The 18,871-nt window shown below is 42.2% G+C and overlaps 1 protein-coding gene across 4 annotated transcripts in view; it reads left to right on the forward strand.

Moving 5' to 3' along the window:
• Positions 1-18,871, forward strand: part of ELP1 (elongator acetyltransferase complex subunit 1) — a 110,506-nt gene that overhangs the window by 5,603 nt on the left and 86,032 nt on the right. For all 4 annotated transcript variants that reach the window (XR_014825142.1, XR_014825131.1, XR_014825138.1 and 1 more), the window contains exons 3-12: positions 424-576; positions 2,563-2,644; positions 3,753-3,833; positions 7,098-7,183; positions 8,575-8,671; positions 9,361-9,451; positions 10,804-10,927; positions 12,768-12,861; positions 15,777-16,007; positions 17,321-17,491. Coding sequence is in view for 1 of the 4 variants with exons in the window: in XM_001924394.7 (XP_001924429.5) it covers positions 424-576; positions 2,563-2,644; positions 3,753-3,833; positions 7,098-7,183; positions 8,575-8,671; positions 9,361-9,451; positions 10,804-10,927; positions 12,768-12,861; positions 15,777-16,007; positions 17,321-17,491 (1,210 nt within the window). In the remaining 3 variants the exon portion in view is untranslated. The remainder of the gene's footprint in view (positions 1-423; positions 577-2,562; positions 2,645-3,752; positions 3,834-7,097; positions 7,184-8,574; positions 8,672-9,360; positions 9,452-10,803; positions 10,928-12,767; positions 12,862-15,776; positions 16,008-17,320; positions 17,492-18,871) is intronic.

Below are 18,871 nucleotides of genomic sequence, written 5' to 3' on the forward strand. Positions count from 1 at the left end.
TCAGTTATTAGCTTCTGTTTTTATTGAACATTTTCGAGCAGACCAGGCTTTTGTGTTTTTCTGGCAAAAATGTCACATTGTTTCTTATGTTAAAGATAGTAGAGTTGTGATATTCTCATATGAAAGTTGAGATCTTAATCTAGGAAGAAAACTTTTTTTAAAAACATTTTTAAAAACTTGTAAAAGATACATTCAAAAGTATTTTATTTCTGGAAATACTATGAGTTGTTCTTTTTTGGGGGTTTGACCATGCCCCTGGCATGTAGAAGTTCCTGGGCCACGGATTGAACCTACATCACAGCAGTGACCCTTGGTGCTGCAGTGGCAATGTCAGATTCTTAATCCTCTGTGCCACAAGGGAACTACTGAATTGTTCTTGAAAGTAGATTGACTCAATTTGTTTGTTTGTCCGTATTGCGAAAGGTGAAAAATGAAATTCCTTTGGTGGCCGAAGGCTTCCTCCCAGAGGATGGAAGTGGCTGCATCGTTGGTATCCAGGACTTGCTGGATCATGAGTCTGTGTGTGTGGCCACAGCCTCTGGAGATGTCATACTTTGCAACCTCAGCACACATCAGGTAAGTTGAAGAGACCAGTGAGGAGGAAATCTCAGGCATCTTTAAATGCCCTTTTTTGTTTTGTGTCACTTGTTTTTCATATAAGTTTGAAGTATCAGGAACCATAATGCTTAAGCATCTTGCAAATTAGAGGCTTTGCATGATATAAATCTTTACAGAAAATTGTTGGCTAGGCTTTAGCTTTGTATCAGGATTCTTCTAAAATTCAGTTTTGTCTGCTGCATTTATTAATCAGAATAATCAGAACATTCCAAATAAAAACTTAAAAAAACCCCTCCAACCTGGCCACTCTTGTGTAGTGTAGCTCACCTCTTAGGAGATTCTGACCCTGAGTTGTAACCTTTATTTCTCAACTTAGGAAGTCTGAAATGTTTATGTGGCTTACGTTTTCTGTTCTGGATGCTGAGTAAGCCTCTCCTTGAGGGCTAACTTTAGAGTCCCTGAGCTGCAGATGCTAAGGTGATGCGCTCTCATGATATGCACATTTTATGACCACAGAGGAGCTAGAATTCAGCCATTTGCCGTTTTCTCTACTCTAGCCTCAGGCTGTTTCTGGATTTCCATCCTCATCTTCGTGACAGCTTTTGTGAGCTTTGTTGATGATTCCCTTAGTTGTGTTCTCTTTAACACTAATGTGTCACTAGACTCATATTACTAATCATGGGATAATAATAGCAGCTAACATTTCTTGAATGTTTATAATATGCCAGGCACTTTTTCAAGTGTTTTTCATGCAAAGTTGTATTAATCTTTACTACGTTCGATGAGGTAGATTGTTGTTTTCCCATTTTCAGAAGAGGAGTTTGAGGCACAGAGAACTTCAATGACTACGTCAAAGTCAAACAGTTATCAGGTGGCATTTGAACCCCAGCAGTCTAAATCTGGCACCTTTGCTCTTAATGATTCTATTTAGTACAATAATAAATCTTACTCTCAGTTCATTGTGGGAAGTATTAAGGCCATTGTTTTTAAAAAAGTACAGCTTAATTAGTGTTTCTCACACTTAAAAGGTATGCTTTTACTTTTTTTTTTTTTTTGTCTTTTTGCCTTTACGGCTGCACCCACGGCATATGGAGAGTCCCAGGTTAGGGGTCCAATTGGAGCTGCAGCTGCCAGCCTTCATCACAGCAACGTGGGATCCGAGCCTCATCTGCAACCTACACCATAGTTCACAGCAACAACGGATCCCTGACCCATTGAGCCGGATCCCTGACGCATTGAGTGAAGCCAGGGACCAAATCCAGGTCCTCATGGATGCTAGTCGCATTTGTTACCTGCTGAACTACCACAGGAACTCCCTTTTTGTGTGTGTATGTGTGCTTTTATTTTCAAAACATATTGTAGAGTTATTTCCTAATTACTGAGCTTCTCCAGTCCATCCATCTCCCTCAGATGCTGCTGATCCTCCCTATTTGTGGCATCACAGTGTCTGCAGACAATCTATATTCCCTATTGTGCCTTATAAGACCTTTCACTGTCCTCAAATTTCTTTTTCTAGTCTCCCCTCCCACCCCCATCATCCTTAGTGTACGTATACCCTGTGCTCTAGGTGCAGCTGATTTTTAACTGCTCTTTTTATAAATCGATGCCTTAATACCACATTTTCACCCCATCTCTTCCTCCTGGCCTTATTATTACCCTTCAAGACACTTCCTCAGAGAAACTTTCCTGGACTCCCCTGGGCCATTTGTCGTTCTCTGTTCTGAGCCCTGACTTAATTCCCAGAGACCTGGGTGACAGCCCTAATGCCACTGTAGAGGCATCTTTGATCTCCTTAATGGAAGGAAGGGAGTGGCCGTGGTTACTTCTGGTCTCTGTAGTCTCTGTCATGCCTGATCTCTTAACACCTGTTGCTGTGTAAATGTTAACTGATTGATTCACTTTTGTGTGTTGTGGGTTATTGTTTTGATTAAGGTCATAGTAGATATTTACTGACACCCTTAGGTTTTCATATTGCCCTCAACATTTTAAAAATATGTCTTTCAGCTGGAATGTGTTGGGAGTGTTGCCAGTGGCATCTCTGTCATGAGTTGGAGTCCTGACCAAGAGCTGGTGCTTCTTGCCACAGGTAAGCCTATCACTGGTTTCTAAATCTTGACTATGATAAAACATGACTCCTAATACCTCACAGGCTTAAGTTTTCAGGTGCTTAAGTTTCAAAAAAATTTTTTTGGAACAGGGTAACATGACAACCTAGAGAGAATGTGTTTGACTTAAGTTTAACTTTTTTTTTTTTTTTTTTTTTTTTTTTTGGTTGTTTTAGGGCCACACTAGTGGCATAGGGGAATTCCCAGGCTAGGGGTCAAATCAGAGCCATAGCCGCCAGCCTATGCCACAGCCACAGCAACGTGGGATCTCAGCTGCATCCATGACCTACACTGCAGCTTGCAGCAGCAATGGATCCTGAACCCGCTGACTGAGGCCAGTGATCGAACCCATATCCTCTTGGATACTAGTCAGGTTCCTAACCCACTGAGCCACAACAGGAACCCCGAGTTTTACTTCTTAATATAATGTTTAAAAAGTTGCTGCTAAGTCCATAGTTATAGTTCAAAAGTCAGCAATATTTATTTTAACCTACTCTTAATAGGAAGAGTTGTTGTATAAAAAATTATTCTGAAAACTGCTCTTCCAGTACCATTTTTTTCCTTAAGTCTTTTCATTGAAGGTGAGTTTTTATAAACTAGCACCTGATAAGGTATACATTTGAAGGGATATCTTGGGAACTAAATTATTGAAGTTGGAGGAGGAGGGCTATGTGGACTTGTACGTTAACTTGATATAAATAGTTGAGAATAGCACCAGGGGACTTACCCAATCAAAAACTTTTTTAAAATGAGAGTTAAAATATTGTCTCTTTCTTTTCTCCCCCCCACCACCTTTTTTTTTTTTTTTTTTTTTTTTGACTGTGGCAATGGCATGGGGAAATTCCTAGTCCAGTGATTCACCCTGTGCCACAGCTATAACCAGAGCTACAGTGGTGACAACACCAGATCCTAACCCACTGTGCCACAAGGGAACTCTGACAGTCAAAATATTTTGAATGAATTCTGTCTTCCCTCTTCCAATTATAAACTCCTCCAGTCCAGCTGTGTAGCTTTCAGTCCTGTAGATATTTCTGAAATGGCAGATTTGCTAAATGAGAACAAAAATACTCTTGTTTGTGCTCCTCCAAGGTCAACAGACCCTAATTATGATGACAAAAGACTTTGAACCAATTATGGAACAGCAAATCCACCAGGATGATTTTGGTGAAAGTAAGTATAGCTTTGTTTAAAACATTTTGTGAGTTTTCTTGCATATGAACAGCCTCATTATAAGACCAAAGTATTATGAAGCCTAAATCTTGGCTTAATTAAATGTCTGATAGCCCAGCTCCTTTAGTTCATTTTATTTTATTTTTGCTTTTTAGGGCCACTCCTGTGGCATATGGAGGTTCCCAGGCTAGGGGTCCAATTAGAGCTATAGCTGCTGGCCTGTACCACAGCAACATCAGATCCAAGCCACATCTGTGACCTACACTGCGGCTTACAGCAACACCAGGTCCTTAGCCAACTGATCGAGGCTAGGAATCGAACCTGCAACCTCATGGTTCCTAGTAGGATTTGTTTCTGCTGTGCCATGACAGGAACTCCCTTTAGTCCATTTTAGATCTTAAAAGGCATACATCTGGAAAAGCCTTAGTCAGGGGGACTTGATGAAAAGGAATGTATTAGCTAGAATAAAGAGAGCATTTCTGAGATACAGTTTTTGGGAGAAAACGAGAGGTGGGATAGAGGGCTGATTTTAGTTCCTGTGGATTAAACCTGAATTTTCATGGGAACCATCAGACTTTTTTGGGGCTTGATTTGTTTGATTGTTTTCTGCCATACCTGCGGCCTATGGAGGTTCCCAAACCAGGAATCAAATCCAAGACGCAGCTGTGACAGTGCTAGATCCTTTACCTGCTGTGCCAGAGTGGGAACTCGCATCAGATTATTTTCTTGCTGAGATCTAGCAGAGGTGACTTGGGCATTAGGTTGTAGAAGTATTGAAAAGAAGACGACCGGAGATGCTTATTGAGTATAAGAAGCTCTGGCCAACTTGAGGGCACCAGGTAGCTGCCTGACTGAGGAATGGGATGGGGGAGACAGTATCTTAACTTTTGCTGTGATCTAATCTCATGCCTTCTTGTTCCGCCAACTAAGAAGTCATTTAGAAAACCACTACTCATTTATTCCTTCAAAAAATAATTTATTTGTTCAGAAATAATGTTTGAGAGCTGTGAAGCCAGCAGTGTGTTTGGTGCAGGTATTAGGGTGGCATAAGGAGAAGAAGGGAGTAATGGGGAAGACTTCCCAGAGGAGGGCGACTGGAGCTGAGTCTTGGCTGAATTGGTATTGGGTAGATTTGGGTTGGGGGGTGGGGTGGGCCAAGCAAGTGAATTAGTTCCTTCCAAGGCAGAGATGTTTCATGGACGTCTTTGACACATCGTGGCTTATTCAGGCAGCTGTGGATATGTCAGCATTGCCTAGTGGCAGGACACAGATGTGGAATGAAATAAACAGGAAGAATAGTTTGCGAGGGAATTTGGACATTGAGTTATGGGAGATCTGTCCTTAAAGGTTTTGATGATGCACGATTGATTGATTGGTGGAGAGGAAAGAGACTGGAGACTAGGTGATCTGGTAGGAGGCTGCTCCAGGATTTAGGTGAGAGATGAAGGTGGGTGAGGGGCTAGAAAAGGGGCTAAATTCAGGAAAACTTTGCTTCTCAATGAGGATGGGAATACGTTTTTTGGAGTTATGAGAAACTTTTGTGAAATATGTGCACATTTCCCCTCCTGCTAGTTGGAGAAATTCCAGTTTAGAAAGTGAAATAAACAGGCTTTGGGAGGTAAGGTGAAGAAGAAAGTTTAGCAGGACTCTAGGCAGAAGCTCAGGTGCTGGGAATAAAGATGCCAGCGCCTGAGAGGGAAGGTGGGGACATGATGGTCTTTAAGAGCCGTGGGGTCACCACGTGAAGTAGGGGAGTAGAAGGGGCTGAAGCTCAGGAGAGGCCGGAGTGGTGGACTGGTGTCATTGCCATGTGGGGAGTCTTTACAGTCTTGGGAGTAGATGTTCGCTCAGGGAGCGGGTATGGTGCTGGAAGAGTCTAGGGTCCAGGGGGACCCTGGAGGACCCAGTTTTGAGGATATTCACAGAGATAGTGACCAACATATGTCTGCATGGGAAAGTGCTCTGGGGCTGGCTCGTCCCACCACCTTTTTCATAAGGAGTCTAATGGAGTGAGTCAAAGGAGAGGGAGTCCAAGTCAGGATCTTAGGTCTTTGGAGTGTGTGTGTTAGTTCAAAGAGTCACTCTGGAGTAGCGAATAGATGTTTTTCTTCTAACCCAGCTCTTGGTAGACTTGTTGTGTAAAGGGCCCAGGTAGTAAATGCTTTCAGCTTTACAGGCCATATGATCTCTGTTGCTGCTCCTCAACTCTGCTGTTGTGAAAGCGCAGACAGACAGTGCCTAGAAGAATGGGCACAGCTGTGTTCCAGTCCAAGTTTGTAAAGCAGATTCAAGCTGTACTTTGCTAATTCCTGCTGTAACCCCATCACTTACTGTGAGATCTCACTGGAAAAGGTCTCTTGCTACACTCCTTGAGCCTTTGCGTCTCTGTGGAAACTTTGAGCTAAAAGCCCTGGGATGTGCACCAGGAGAGGCACTGCTGCATGTGGACAGCAACAAGGTTGCAGTGAGGTTCTGCAGGACTTGATGTGCCCAAGCAGAGCAGAGAGGAATGGTTGTGCAGACCCATAACTTAGCGATACCATAAAGAGCACTGCTTTGTCAGGGTCAGCATCAAGAGGGAAGTCCTGGGTCCTTCATTTGGCTGATGCTTTCAGGGACATTTCTATAGTACCTCTTACAGGTAGATGCCAGATCTTCCATCCAAGAAGAGAAGGGCTGCATGATTTCAGCAACTTTGACTCTCTGCTTTATGGAAGATCATTATGATTGAGAAAGAAGCCCAGCCTGCAAGGCAGAGCCCTGTGTTCTAATTTTGGCCTCTGTCTCTAGGGGGTCTCAGTCTCTGTCCCGGTGAAGGGGTGGAATTCCGTGATCTGTGCTCTCCTCCATCCCTAGCAGGGAAGTTGGATACATTTAGTGGATTCAACACTTATAATCAGAGTTTTATTCCCAGCTCATGGCTTCTTGAGTATTAATGTTGTGTTATCTGTGTGAACATAATCACACAGATTCTTCATGTTTCTTTCTCTTTACTGGTAAAGTGGGGACGGATTGCTGACTGTCATCAAGGGAATTTGGAGTATATATGATGGCAGTAAACCTTTTCCCAAGTAAAGACATTTCAGAGTCTTCAAAATCGTTGCAGCATACCATATGGAACATAGTTTTTTAAAATACTTACTACTGGTCAATTCATTGAGAGTTCTGAGAGGACCCCACTTCTTGAAGAATAGCTATCAAACTGCCTTTATTTTGTTTAGATTTTTGGTTGTCTTCCCATATTCTCACTCAGTTGTTCTCTAGGCAAGTTCATCACTGTTGGCTGGGGCAGGAAAGAGACCCAGTTCCATGGATCAGAAGGCAGGCAAGCAGCGTTTCAGGTGCATATGGTAAGGATGGCCTGCTGGATAAAGAATCTTGTTGGGAACAAACAGAAGTTCTGCCTCCCCCTGGAACTCTGGGGTCCCAGGTAGATGGTGCTCTGGTGAGACTGAAGCTGTTTAGAGCCCTTATGGAATGGGTCATTCTAGAAAGATCCTTTTTCTTTTTTTAATTGCGAAGTTGCTTTGTCATTTTTTTTCACATAGAAAATAATTATAACCAATATTCATTAAAAATATATATATGTATGTCATGACGGACAGAAAAGGAACACTCTGTATACCTTCCTGACGCCCGTCCCCTCTCTCCCCAGAAGGAGCTTCTCTCCTGTGTTCACTGTTGGTCATTCACATGCCCATTCGCATGCTTTTCCTGCTTGTGTATATTGTCAAATTTTTTTTTTTTTTTCCTGATTTCTCTTCCTGGATGAAACTTTGTACTTTCTTTTTTCTGGTTACATTTTGAAGATAGAGCTATGGAATTTATGATAATAGAAAGAGGATCATCCCAAGATGTGGGCCCGAGCAAATGGAAGCATGTGTTTATATCATAGGTGGAAATTTCCCTGAGCTGTCCTTCTAGAATAAATGACACTGCCTGCCATTTACATTTTCCATCCTGAATTTATTGCTGGCTACATTCTATGTAACTCGTATGTGTCTCTTAACCTTTCCCTCAAAGAGGTTTGTGTTCTACACCACAGGGCAGTTTCATTGGAAATAAATCTCATTGGTTAGCTGTGTATTCCCTACTGTGTGGATGCGGCATGAGTGCCATTCTGACGTAGCCTGTCACTGAAATGTGGGATGGATGCTCAGGTGGTCACTCGTCCCTGACCCCATAGAACTGGCTTCGGCCTTCAAGGCTTTGGGGACTAGAATACAGGTGGCCCTGGAAACCTTTCTTGCTTTGGGCTGCAGAACACAAAGAGCTCATCTGTGTTTTCATCGTTGTCTTCGGCTTTGTCTCTGCTGGCCCTTCCCTGCCCACCTTCCTCTCATCTCCTTGATGCTTCTGTGTGCTGCTGTGAAGCTTACTCAGGAAATAAAATCTACACTCTTAAATTTAGATCAAGAAACATGTATTTCCTTATCATAGTTCCCGGATAGACTCCTCAGCTCATAATGTGTGATATCTAGATCTATAGCTCTTTTTCTCTGTTGTTGTACTTCGAAGCCACTTTTTAATGCCTGCAAAGGATTTTGTTTTGTTCTGAGTTCTTTTTTCTTGATTTCTGGGTCTAAGGGCCCTTCTGGAAGGGTTCCTGAGGATTCTGTGAAATTTGTTTTCCAGGTAGCTTAAACCTTATATAGAAGGCTTAACGTTAATAGCCCGAGGCTTGTGTGATTTGGGGCCATTTACAGCCCCCAGCAACATCTGTGTGTTTTCCTGTCTTTAGCACGAGTCTGCTTTGCCCTGGGATGACCATAGACCTCAAATCACGTGGCGTGGTGATGGACAGTTTTTTGCTGTGAGTGTTGTTTGCCCAGAGACAGGTATGGACATCAGTTGCAATTTAAAATTCATTTTAATGTTTTTAAGGTCAGGAAATGTTTCTTTTCTTGCCTTGAGTGTTTGCTTTTCTTCCACAGATGAGGTGACAGTGTGTTTTTTTTGTTTTTGTTTTTTTTTAAGGTATGAAATGAATGTAGAGCTAAGATTTGAGGAGATCTTTGAGGCTCTTTGGTCCTGCCTTCTACCTGTTGAATTTATTTACAAAATTAGTTAAGAGTTTTTGTTTTTGTTTTTTTTAATTTTTATTTTTTGTCTTTTTGTCTTTTAGGGCTGTGCTCGTGGTGTATGGAGTTCCCAGGCTAGGGGTCCAATTGGAGCTGTAGCTGCCAGCCTACACCACAGTCACAGCAACACCAGATCCAAGCCGTGTCTGTGACCTATACCACAGCTCACGGCAATGTCCGATCCTTAACCCACTGAGCAAGGCCAGGAATTGAACCCGCATCCTCTTGGATGCTGGTCGGGTTTGTTAACTGCTGAGCCATGATGGGAACTCCAAAAGCTTTTTAGTTATTAAAAAAAATTTAACAAATTTTTAACAAGATTAATGGGCTTTGTAAAACCATGACAGTTTTTATTCACAAGGAAGATGTGTGGGAGTTCTAACTTGACAACATTTATCATGATCCTTTACATTTTGTCATTGTTTTTCCCTCTGTCTACTGCACAGGGGCTCGGAAGGTCAGAGTGTGGAGCCGGGAATTTGCTTTACAGTCAACCAGTGAGCCTGTGGCAGGACTGGGACCTGCTCTGGCTTGGAAGTGAGTGGGAGAAGAAACCTTGTAACTTCTTGCCCAGAGGATTTCTGGGAACTGGATGAGAGGGGTGGTAGCTATTGACTGTAGGCATTTATAACACACACATACAAAGAATTACTTTTTTTCACTTGACTGTAAGCTCCTATCTTATTTAGCTCCCTGCAGTCTGAACACGGTTTGAAGAGTAGATTCTGAGCTTCCCAGACCTCATCATTCCAAGGCCCACGCTTTGTAGCTTATAGGCAGGGTCTACTTGAAAACAGAAAATGGTGCTTAGAAAGGAAGTTGCAGCCTGTAGAGCTCTGTGGGGCAGCAGAGCTTTGGTAAAAACTAGGAAAGGGGCTTCCTTTCTTTGTACCAGCTCCCACACTAGGGGGACCTATTTGTTGAGGCGCATGCAAGCCAGATTCAGGACCGGTTCACCTGTTGTCCCAGTACACTTGTGCGGGTCACAGCCTGCTTGTGATATGTGGCTGTCCTGCCTCTAGAGGAAAGAAATATCTCCTACCTCAGGAGCATCTGTTACAGGCAACACCTGGGTCTGTAGATTCAGACATCTGTTTCCCACTGGTATTTGAGTGGCAGTTGGATGATAGAGCAGAGATAAGTGTATTTGAATTAAAACTCTAGAGACAAATAGAAAGATGGGGTAGTTGAGGTGTTTTCAGTTGATTGAGAAGTCTTCAAAAATACCTGCCTGAATATGGGTCATTGTTGAAGTCATGTAATTGAAAGAGAAATAGGTTATGGTTTTGTGGGACATTATACTGGGAATGATTTGAAGAATTTACTGTTTTGTTTTTTGGATTTTGTTTCTTTTGTTTTTGTCTTTTTGCTTTTTCTAGGGCCACACCCATGGCATATGGAGGTCCCCAGGCTAGGGGTCTAATTGGAGCTGTAGCCACCAGCCTATGCTGAAGCAACGCAGGATCCGAGCCATGTCTGTGACCTACACAACAGCCCACTGCAATGCCAAATCCTTAACCCACTGAGCGAGGCCGGGGATCGAACCCGTAACCTCATGGTTGCTGATCGGATTCATTAACCACTGAGCCACGATGGGAACTCCCGTTTTTTTTTTTTTTGTTTTGTTTGTTTTTAAAGTCACCTAAGCGCAGTCTCAATCTGTGCAGCATTGTGGGCAAATAGAGACCTTGTGCAAATCAGGAAAAGGCACTGTGCTCTGGGCAGATACTGTCCCACGCTAGGGTGGCTGCTTGTCAACATGAGCTTAGAGCTTCCCTGGAGGGAAGCGTTATGTTTTTGCTGAGAAAATGGTTTCTCTGCATTTCATCTTGTTCTTAGCCAGCTGGGTGAGTTGCTGCATGTACTAACACTCTGGGTTTGCTTTTAAGGCCCTCAGGAAGTTTGATTGCATCTACACAAGATAAACCTAATCAGCAGGATGTTGTGTTTTTTGAGAAAAATGGACTTCTCCATGGACATTTTACACTTCCTTTCCTCAAAGACGAAGTTAAGGTAGGTGCCTAAGTTGTATCACCATCAAATTCAGAGGACTCGCCACAGCTGTTAGAGAAGGTTTATATTTGATATGGGTGTGTAAATAGAAGCCCTAGAGTAGATAGTAATAAAAATAGTGGCTTCTTATGAGGGAAATTTTTCTGTTTTCTTTTCAGGATGCTCCTGGCATGTGTAAGTTCCCAGGCCGGGGATTGAATCTCAGCTGCAGCTGTGACCTACGCCACAGTTCCGGCAAGACTAGATCCTTATCTCACTGTACTGGGCTGGGATCAAACCTTTGGTGCCATGGAGACAAGGCTGGATCCTTAACCCACTGTGCCACAATAGGAACCCCTGATTTTTTTTTTTTTTTAGTAAAAGAGATTGTTTTTCTTAAGGAGAGTTTGCCATGAAAACATGGCATTTTTGTCTCTCCACTAGAGAAAACAAATAGAAAGGAAATAGAAATGTTAGTTTTTATTATTTATTTTGATGAAGCATAATTCTTTCAGTGACAAAGATACTTGTTGTTTATAATGTTTAAACCTTAAGAAAGTGTGTACCTACAGACCTTTGCTGGAGCAGAAACTTTTTTTTTTTTTTTTTTTTGTATTTTTTGTATTTTCAGGCTAGGGGTCTAATCAGAGCTGTAGCCACCAGCCTACGCCACAGCCACAGCAACGCAGGATCTAAGCCACATCTGTGACCTACACCACAGCTCACAGCAACACCAGATCCTTAACCCACTGAGCAAGCCAGGGATCGAACCTGCAACCTCATGGTTCCTAGTCAGATTCGTTTCTGCTGCTCCATGATGGGAACTCCTTTTTGTGTAGAAACTTAAATACAGAAAAAGTGGAAAGAAGAATTTAATGGCTCTCCCATAAATCTATTACTTACTTTCGATAGCTATGTACCAGCATTTTGCAAAATTATTTTCATCTATTCCTCACTCTCTGACCTATACACACACTCACACGTATTTTGTAAAAATTTCCAGAGTTCCCTGTTGGTTCAGCAGGTTAATGATCCTATGTTGCCACTGCTGTGGCTTTGCTGCTCTGGTAGTGCATTCCACTCCTAGCCCAGGAACTTCTGTATGTGACATGTGTGGCCAGAAAAAATTCCTAGAGTTTTACTTCTAGAAATCATATTTTCAAAATTCATATCTTTACCAGTTAACATTTTCTTTATATAACCACATTTCTACTCTCACACCTTACAAAATTAATAATAATTCCTTAATATTATTTAATACCTACTCTATATTCAGATTTCCCTGGTTGTCTAAAAATGTCACCTTGCATTTGCATACATGCCCTTTTGAAAATTTATTTTATTGAAGTGTAGTGGCTTTATAATGTGTTAGTTCTGATGTACAGTAAAGTGATTGTTATGCATTGATATAGTGGTTTGCATCTACTAATTCAGATGTCCCAAATCATCCCTTCTCAGTCCCCTTCCCCTTTGGCAGCCACAAGTCTATTCTCTATGTCTGTGAGTCTGTTTCTTTTTCATGGATAAGTTCATCTATGTCATAGTTTGGATTCTATATATAAGTGATAGCATGTGGTGTTTGTCTCTTTCTGATTTACTTCACTTAGTATGGTCATCTTGTGGTCCATCATGTTGCTATAAGTGGTACTTTTTTAACTTTTATTCTGGCTGAGACATAACGCATTTTTAAAAAAGTTCCTTACATATGATGACAGATTTGTTTAATAACTCCATAGGTTAGTAATTTAGTTAGGGATCACTCAAGTGTGAGGTTATTGTGAGAGCAGGAAATGCAGCTATTGTAAATATTTTGAACTAAATACATGTTAAAGGCCAACAACAGGTCTTTTTTCCCCATTAGGTTAATGACCTTCTCTGGAATGCGGATTCTGCTGTGCTCGCAGTTTGGCTGGAGGACCTTCAGACGGAAGAAAAGTCCACTCTGAAATCCTATGGTAAGATAGCACTAGTTTCTCAGCCTTGTGACCCATGCAATATAATTGAAAGTAGTGGCTGTGGCGTTTCCTTTATCCCTTCCACTTAGTCCTGTAATGAAGTCAAAGATAACTGAGTGGGTGGGTGGAGATGACGGAGTGGTTAGCTTTTGATTATTCATGGATTTCAGTTATGTATCAGGCAGGAGTCTTTAGAGAAATAGAACCAGGGTAGGCTTGTGCTGGCTGGTTGGAAATTCAGTTCAAAGTTGAGGTTGCAGTTGTGAGTCCAAAATCTGTGGGACAAGCCCACAGTCTGGAAACTCAGACAAGATTCTCTGTTACAGTCTTGAGGCAAAATTCCTTCTCCTCTGGGAAACCTCAGTTTTTGTTCTTAAGATCATAAGCTCTTTGGCTGAAGTCTCTCCACGTTATGGAAGGTAATCTGCTGTATTTAAGGTCAGCTGATGACAGAGGTTAATCACGTCTGCAGAATACTTTTGCAGGAACATCCAGGTTAACATTTGTTCAAACAAGTTATCAGAAACTTCATGGATGATATTATTGTAGCAAATTGAAATACTAGCCAGAGGAATACTATGGAAGTGAAAGAGAAGTGGGATTAGCATAAGTAAGAGTCTTCAATAACTTTGTAAATGAAATAGTAAATGAAACTGTCTTTCAGTGTATCTGTAATATGGGAAAACACTAGAAAGTAAAGATGGGAAGAAAAAAGGATATTCCATAATTCTATCACTCAGTAATAATCAGTATTAAAACTTTCTTGTCTTTCAGCTTTTCTGTATACATGTCAGTATAGCTATGATCTCATTTTTGCTAAATATGTCATTGTCAACATGATACCTGCAATTTGGTAACTCGCTTTTACAGTGTGTCACAGACTGTTTCCGTTTCACATATTTGTATCATTTTAAGTTGCTGTTTATTCATTTATGCCACAGCTTATTAAATCATGTGCTATTAGGCATGTAAAGTTTTGTTGGTTTTCATTGTCAATAACAGCTCACTGAACATTTTTTTTTTCATAAGTCTTTTCATTTGATTATTTTAGGAGTGGGTTCCAGACTTTAATCAATAGAAGTTTAACTGCAGTGTCAGGAAGAAGCTCATTCATTCATTTATTCAAAACAATAGTTCCCAACTCTGGCTGCACCTTTAGAAAAAAAAAAAATACCATCCAGGCCTTATCTCAGAGTTGTGTTCAGTGTGTTATGAGGACTATACATTGGCATTTAATATTTTTTAAAAAGCTTCCAGGTGGTTTTTAATGTGCAGCCAAACTTGAGGACCACTGATTAACCAGGTGTCAGTGGCTGGTCCTGTGATGTGCTCAGGATAAAAGTGGTGCAAGAACAGCCACAACATCTGTCTACACAGAGCAGGAGCATGTGGTCTAAGTTAACCCAAAGCGAGATAGATGTATGGTGATAGCCTTGTTAGAAAACTAGGTTGGATTTGCCGTGATTGCTAAGTGAAGAATTAGTGATCAGGGAGATGTTTAAAGAAAAGAAATTTCTTCTTATAATCTTCATTTATTCATGTCATCTGTTTAATAAAGATTGGCTTTGACCTGATTAGGTCTGTTTTTCCAGCTTTATTGAGATATAACTGACATGTAACATGTACATTGAGGAGGTGCAGTATGATATTCTGTGAAGTGTTTACCACAATAAGGTTGGTTGACTCATTCTTCATATAATTACCCTTTTTTTATTTTATTTATTTATTTTTTTTGCCTTTTCTAGGGCCACTCCCACGGCATATGGAGGTTCCCAGGCTAGGGGTCCAGTCGGAGCTGTAGCCACCAGCCTACACCAGAGCCACAGCAACGTGGGATCTGAGCCACGTCTGCAACCCACACCATAGCTCACAGCAACGCTGGATCCTCAACCCACTGAGCAAGGCTAGGGATTGAACCCAGCAAGGCCAAGGATCAAACCCGCAACCTCATGGTTCCTAGTTGGATTCGTTAACCACTGTGCCATGGCGGGAACTCCCCCTTTTGTTTTTATGGTGAGAACGTTTAAGTTCTCCTCTCATTGCGACTTCAAGTATACAACACAGGATTTTTAACTGTAGTCACTATGCTATGCATTAGATCTCTGAAACTTATAAATGAAAGGTTCTACTCTTTTATCAACTTCTTCCTATTTCTTGCACCCTCCAGGTTTAGTTCTTGCTCTTTTAATAGATGTTGGGAAGGGTATTTTCATGCTAATCTCCCTTGGGCATAACTGCATGCAAAATACTTGGAAGAAAATAATAGGCATCTTAAGTGTAATACTGTAGAGTAGTGCTAGTCTAGTGCTCTAGGATTGAGTGTTGTAATACTTTCAATCTCATTGCCAGATTTTCTTTTCTTTAAGCCTTTATGAAGAAACCATTCACTAAAGCTTTGTCCTATGCTCATAGCCTTCCAGCTTCGTGATCATAAAGTTTGAAGATAGCAGCAGAGATGAACACATGTGCTTCTGACCTTATTGATTTTTAACATTTATCCTCATGAAAAACTGTCCTTTAAAAATTATTGTTGATATTACTGTCCTAGGAGTTCCCGTCATGGCCCAGCGGAAGCGAATCCCACTATGAACCATGAGGTTGTGGGTTCGATCCCTGGCCTCATTCAGGGGGTTGAGGATCCAGCATTGCTGTGAGCTGTGGTGTAGGTCACAGATGAGGCTTGGATCCTGCGTTGCTATGGCGTAGGCTGGCAGTTGTAGCTCCGGTTTGACCCCTAGCCTAGGAACCTCCATAAGCCATGGGTATGGCCCTAAAAAGCAAAAATAAATAAGTAATATTATTATCCTCATGAAGAGGCCAAGCGGAAAAGATCCTTTGAAAAAGAAAAGTGTCCCCATCCCTTCCTGGCGAGCGGTGTGAAGTCTGACAGCCTTCTGACCTCATTTCCCCCGCAGTTCAGCTCTGGACTGTTGGAAACTATCACTGGTATCTCAAGCAAAGTCTGCCCTTCAGCTCCTGCGGGAAGAGCAAGATTGTGTCTCTGATGTGGGACCCGGTGGCCCCGTACCGGCTGCATGTTCTCTGTCAAGGCTGGCATTACCTCTGCTATGACTGGCACTGGACGACTGACCGGAGTTCAGGAGATAATCTGAGCGACATGGCCAACGTGGCTGTGGTGGATGGAAGTAAGGAGCTGGGGGGTGTGGCTATGGGGCTGGGAGGGTCCTGAGCCCAGGGCCTGCAGATGTGGAGGTTTGACTAAAACGTAGGGGATTTAACTGACTAACCTGGATCTTGGTTTGTTTGTACTTATTTGTTGATTTTTCTTTCTTTCTTTCTTTTTTTTTTTTGTCTTTTTAGGGCTGCACCCATGGCATATGGAGGTTCCCAGGCTAGGGGTCCAATCAGAGCTGTAGCTGCCGGTCTATGCCACAGTCACAGCAACAGGGGATCCGAGCCGTGTCTGTAACCTATACCACAGCTCACGGCAACACCAGATCATTAACCCACTAGGCGAGGCCAGGGATCGAACCCGCAACCTCTTGGTTACTAGTCGGGTTCATTAACCACTGAGCCACGATGGGAACTCCTTGATTTGGTTTTGATTGGTGGGAATCCCCTGAGGTGAGGCATGTACCCTCCTGAATACTAGAGTCCCTCCCCCCCACGCCCCTGCCTCCCCTGGCTCCCTGTCGTGCTGCAGCCATGGCCTTCACGTTATTTACTTATCTGGGCTTGGAGGACATTGACATTTCCGACCCTGGGTCGAGAGGAAGACAATAGTAGGCTTGTGGTCTTGGTGTGTCAGCCTTGTCTTGTGCCGTGACTAGGGTTACGTTGATCTTCGCACCATTCCATTGTGGTGTTTTGGTTTTTGATATAATCCTGTTAGTACCTTTCCAGTATGTTCTGTTTAGATCACAATCTTCCTAGTAGGATCGGGTTGGTATGTTTTAATTAGATTGAGGGTTTCTGTTTGGGGAGGGGAAAGAAAGAAGAAAGATGCAGTCACTTGAATAGATAGTTTATTAATTGCTGATGATATTAAGGAAAACTTGCTTCTAATATTGTAAAGTGAGTTGATGTACTCATTTATGTTCTGTGTAGTCATCGTAATACTGATTTCACAATCGTGTGTTCTGTATAGAGGACTTAAGCAAATGTGCCTTATTACCAAATGCATGCCCAGGGAAGTTCCTGAAGGATTTTGGTCTAGTCTGGCTTGGTTGCAGGCCCAGGTTTAAAGCTAGAACTCTGACCTTTTGGCCTTCTTGCCCTAGTCCTTGGCACCTGAAACTTCCAGCCTGGGGATGGACTGCTCTAGGCTTGGACACTGCTTTCCTCTTCTACACTGTATTTAAGCTTATTCATGATGAAAATGCTTACAATTTCTTTTAAGAATTTTTGTCTATTTTCTACCCCCATTATTAGTTAGTGTTCAGATGCCTTATTTTACAAATTGAACTCATATGTGTCTAATCATCTTTCTCACATGCAGACAGGGTCTTGGTGACAGTCTTCCGGCAGAGTGTCGTTCCACCTCCCATGTGCACATACCGACTGCTGCTCCCACACCCTGTAAACCAGGTCATGTTCTCTGCACACCCTACAGAGAGTAACAACCTTGCTGTCCTGGATGCCAGTAACCAGATTTCTGTTTATAAATGTGGTATGTTCAAAAACTGTTATCAGAATGTTGTGAATCAGACCCCTCCTACACAAAAGCAAATTATAGTTCAGTGTTTCCAAAACTTTTTTTTTTTTTTTTTTTTTTTTTTTTTTGTCTTTTTGCTATTTTCTTGGGCTACTCCCGGGGCATATGGAGGTTCCCAGGCTAGGTGTCGAATCAGAGCTATAGCTGCTGGCCTACGCCAGAGCCACAGCAATGCCAGATCCGAGCCGTGTCTGTGACCTACACCACAGCTCCCGGCAACGCCAGATCCTTAACCCACTGAGCAAGGCCAGGGATCGAACCCACAACCTCATGGTTCTTAGTCAAATTCTTTAACCACTGAGCCACGACAGGAACTCCCTCCAAAACTTTTGAAGGTTATAATTGATATTACTATTACTGTGATATTTAATTGACTTGTAAGGTTTTTATTTGTGGAGGGTTCAGTCCTACTCTGGCTAATAAGAACTATTCCTTTTGCTCTATTAAACTTAAAAGGATCAGTTTTTTAAGGAGTCCTTGTTGTGACTCAGTGGGTTAAGAACCCGACACAGTGTCTGTGAGGATGCGGGTTTGATTCCTGGCCTTGTTCAGTGGGTCAAGGATCTGATGTTGCATAAGCTGTGGTGAAGATTGCACATGTAGCTTGGATTCTGAGTTGCCATGGCTGTGGTGTGGTACTGGCAGCTATAGCTCTGATTCGACCCTTAGCCCCAGGAACTTCCATATGCCACAGGTGCGGCCCTAAAAAGAAAAAAAAGAAAGAAAAAAAAAATCAGATATTTAAAAATAATACTCAACCCTAGAAATAAAATAGTATCTCATTACATCCTTAGCATGTTTTCAGTTTTCATTTCCATTGCACCTATTTTCAGTTGATCATGCAGCTTTCTTTCATAGGAGCTGTGTCAGAGTTTTCCTTTTTTGCGGGGGCGGGGTGCCGCACCTTAAGCATATGGAAGTTCTCAGGCTAGGGGTTGAATTGGAGCTGCAGCTGACCTGTGCCGCAGCTCACAGCAGTTAACCCACTGAGCGCGGACAGGGATTGAACCAGTTTCCTCATGGATGCTAGTTGGGTTCTTAACCCACTGAGCTCCAACAGGAACTTCAAGTTTTCCTCTTCTGTTGATGACGGAACAAAATGCCAGAGGGTTTGCAGTTTCCTTGCATGAGAATGGACAAGGACTTCACCTTAGGTGTTAGATTCCAATCTAGTTGTCCTTCCACAGTCCTGTTGCTCTCATTTTCAAGTTGCTTTCATGATGTACTGAAAGAACCTGAGATTTGTGAATTCTTTGGTTGTGTCATAAGTTACACTGGCCCATGGTGCCAGTAACTCTCTTTTCCAATAATTTTTGAATTCTCAACCTTAAAAGG

Source organism: Sus scrofa, chromosome 1 (genome assembly GCF_054392235.1).
Source record: "Sus scrofa isolate SSC_HxYL_T2T_F1_AM1 chromosome 1, Sscrofa_HxYL_maternal_Yorkshire_Landrace_v2.0, whole genome shotgun sequence".
NCBI lineage: Eukaryota > Metazoa > Chordata > Mammalia > Artiodactyla > Suidae > Sus > Sus scrofa.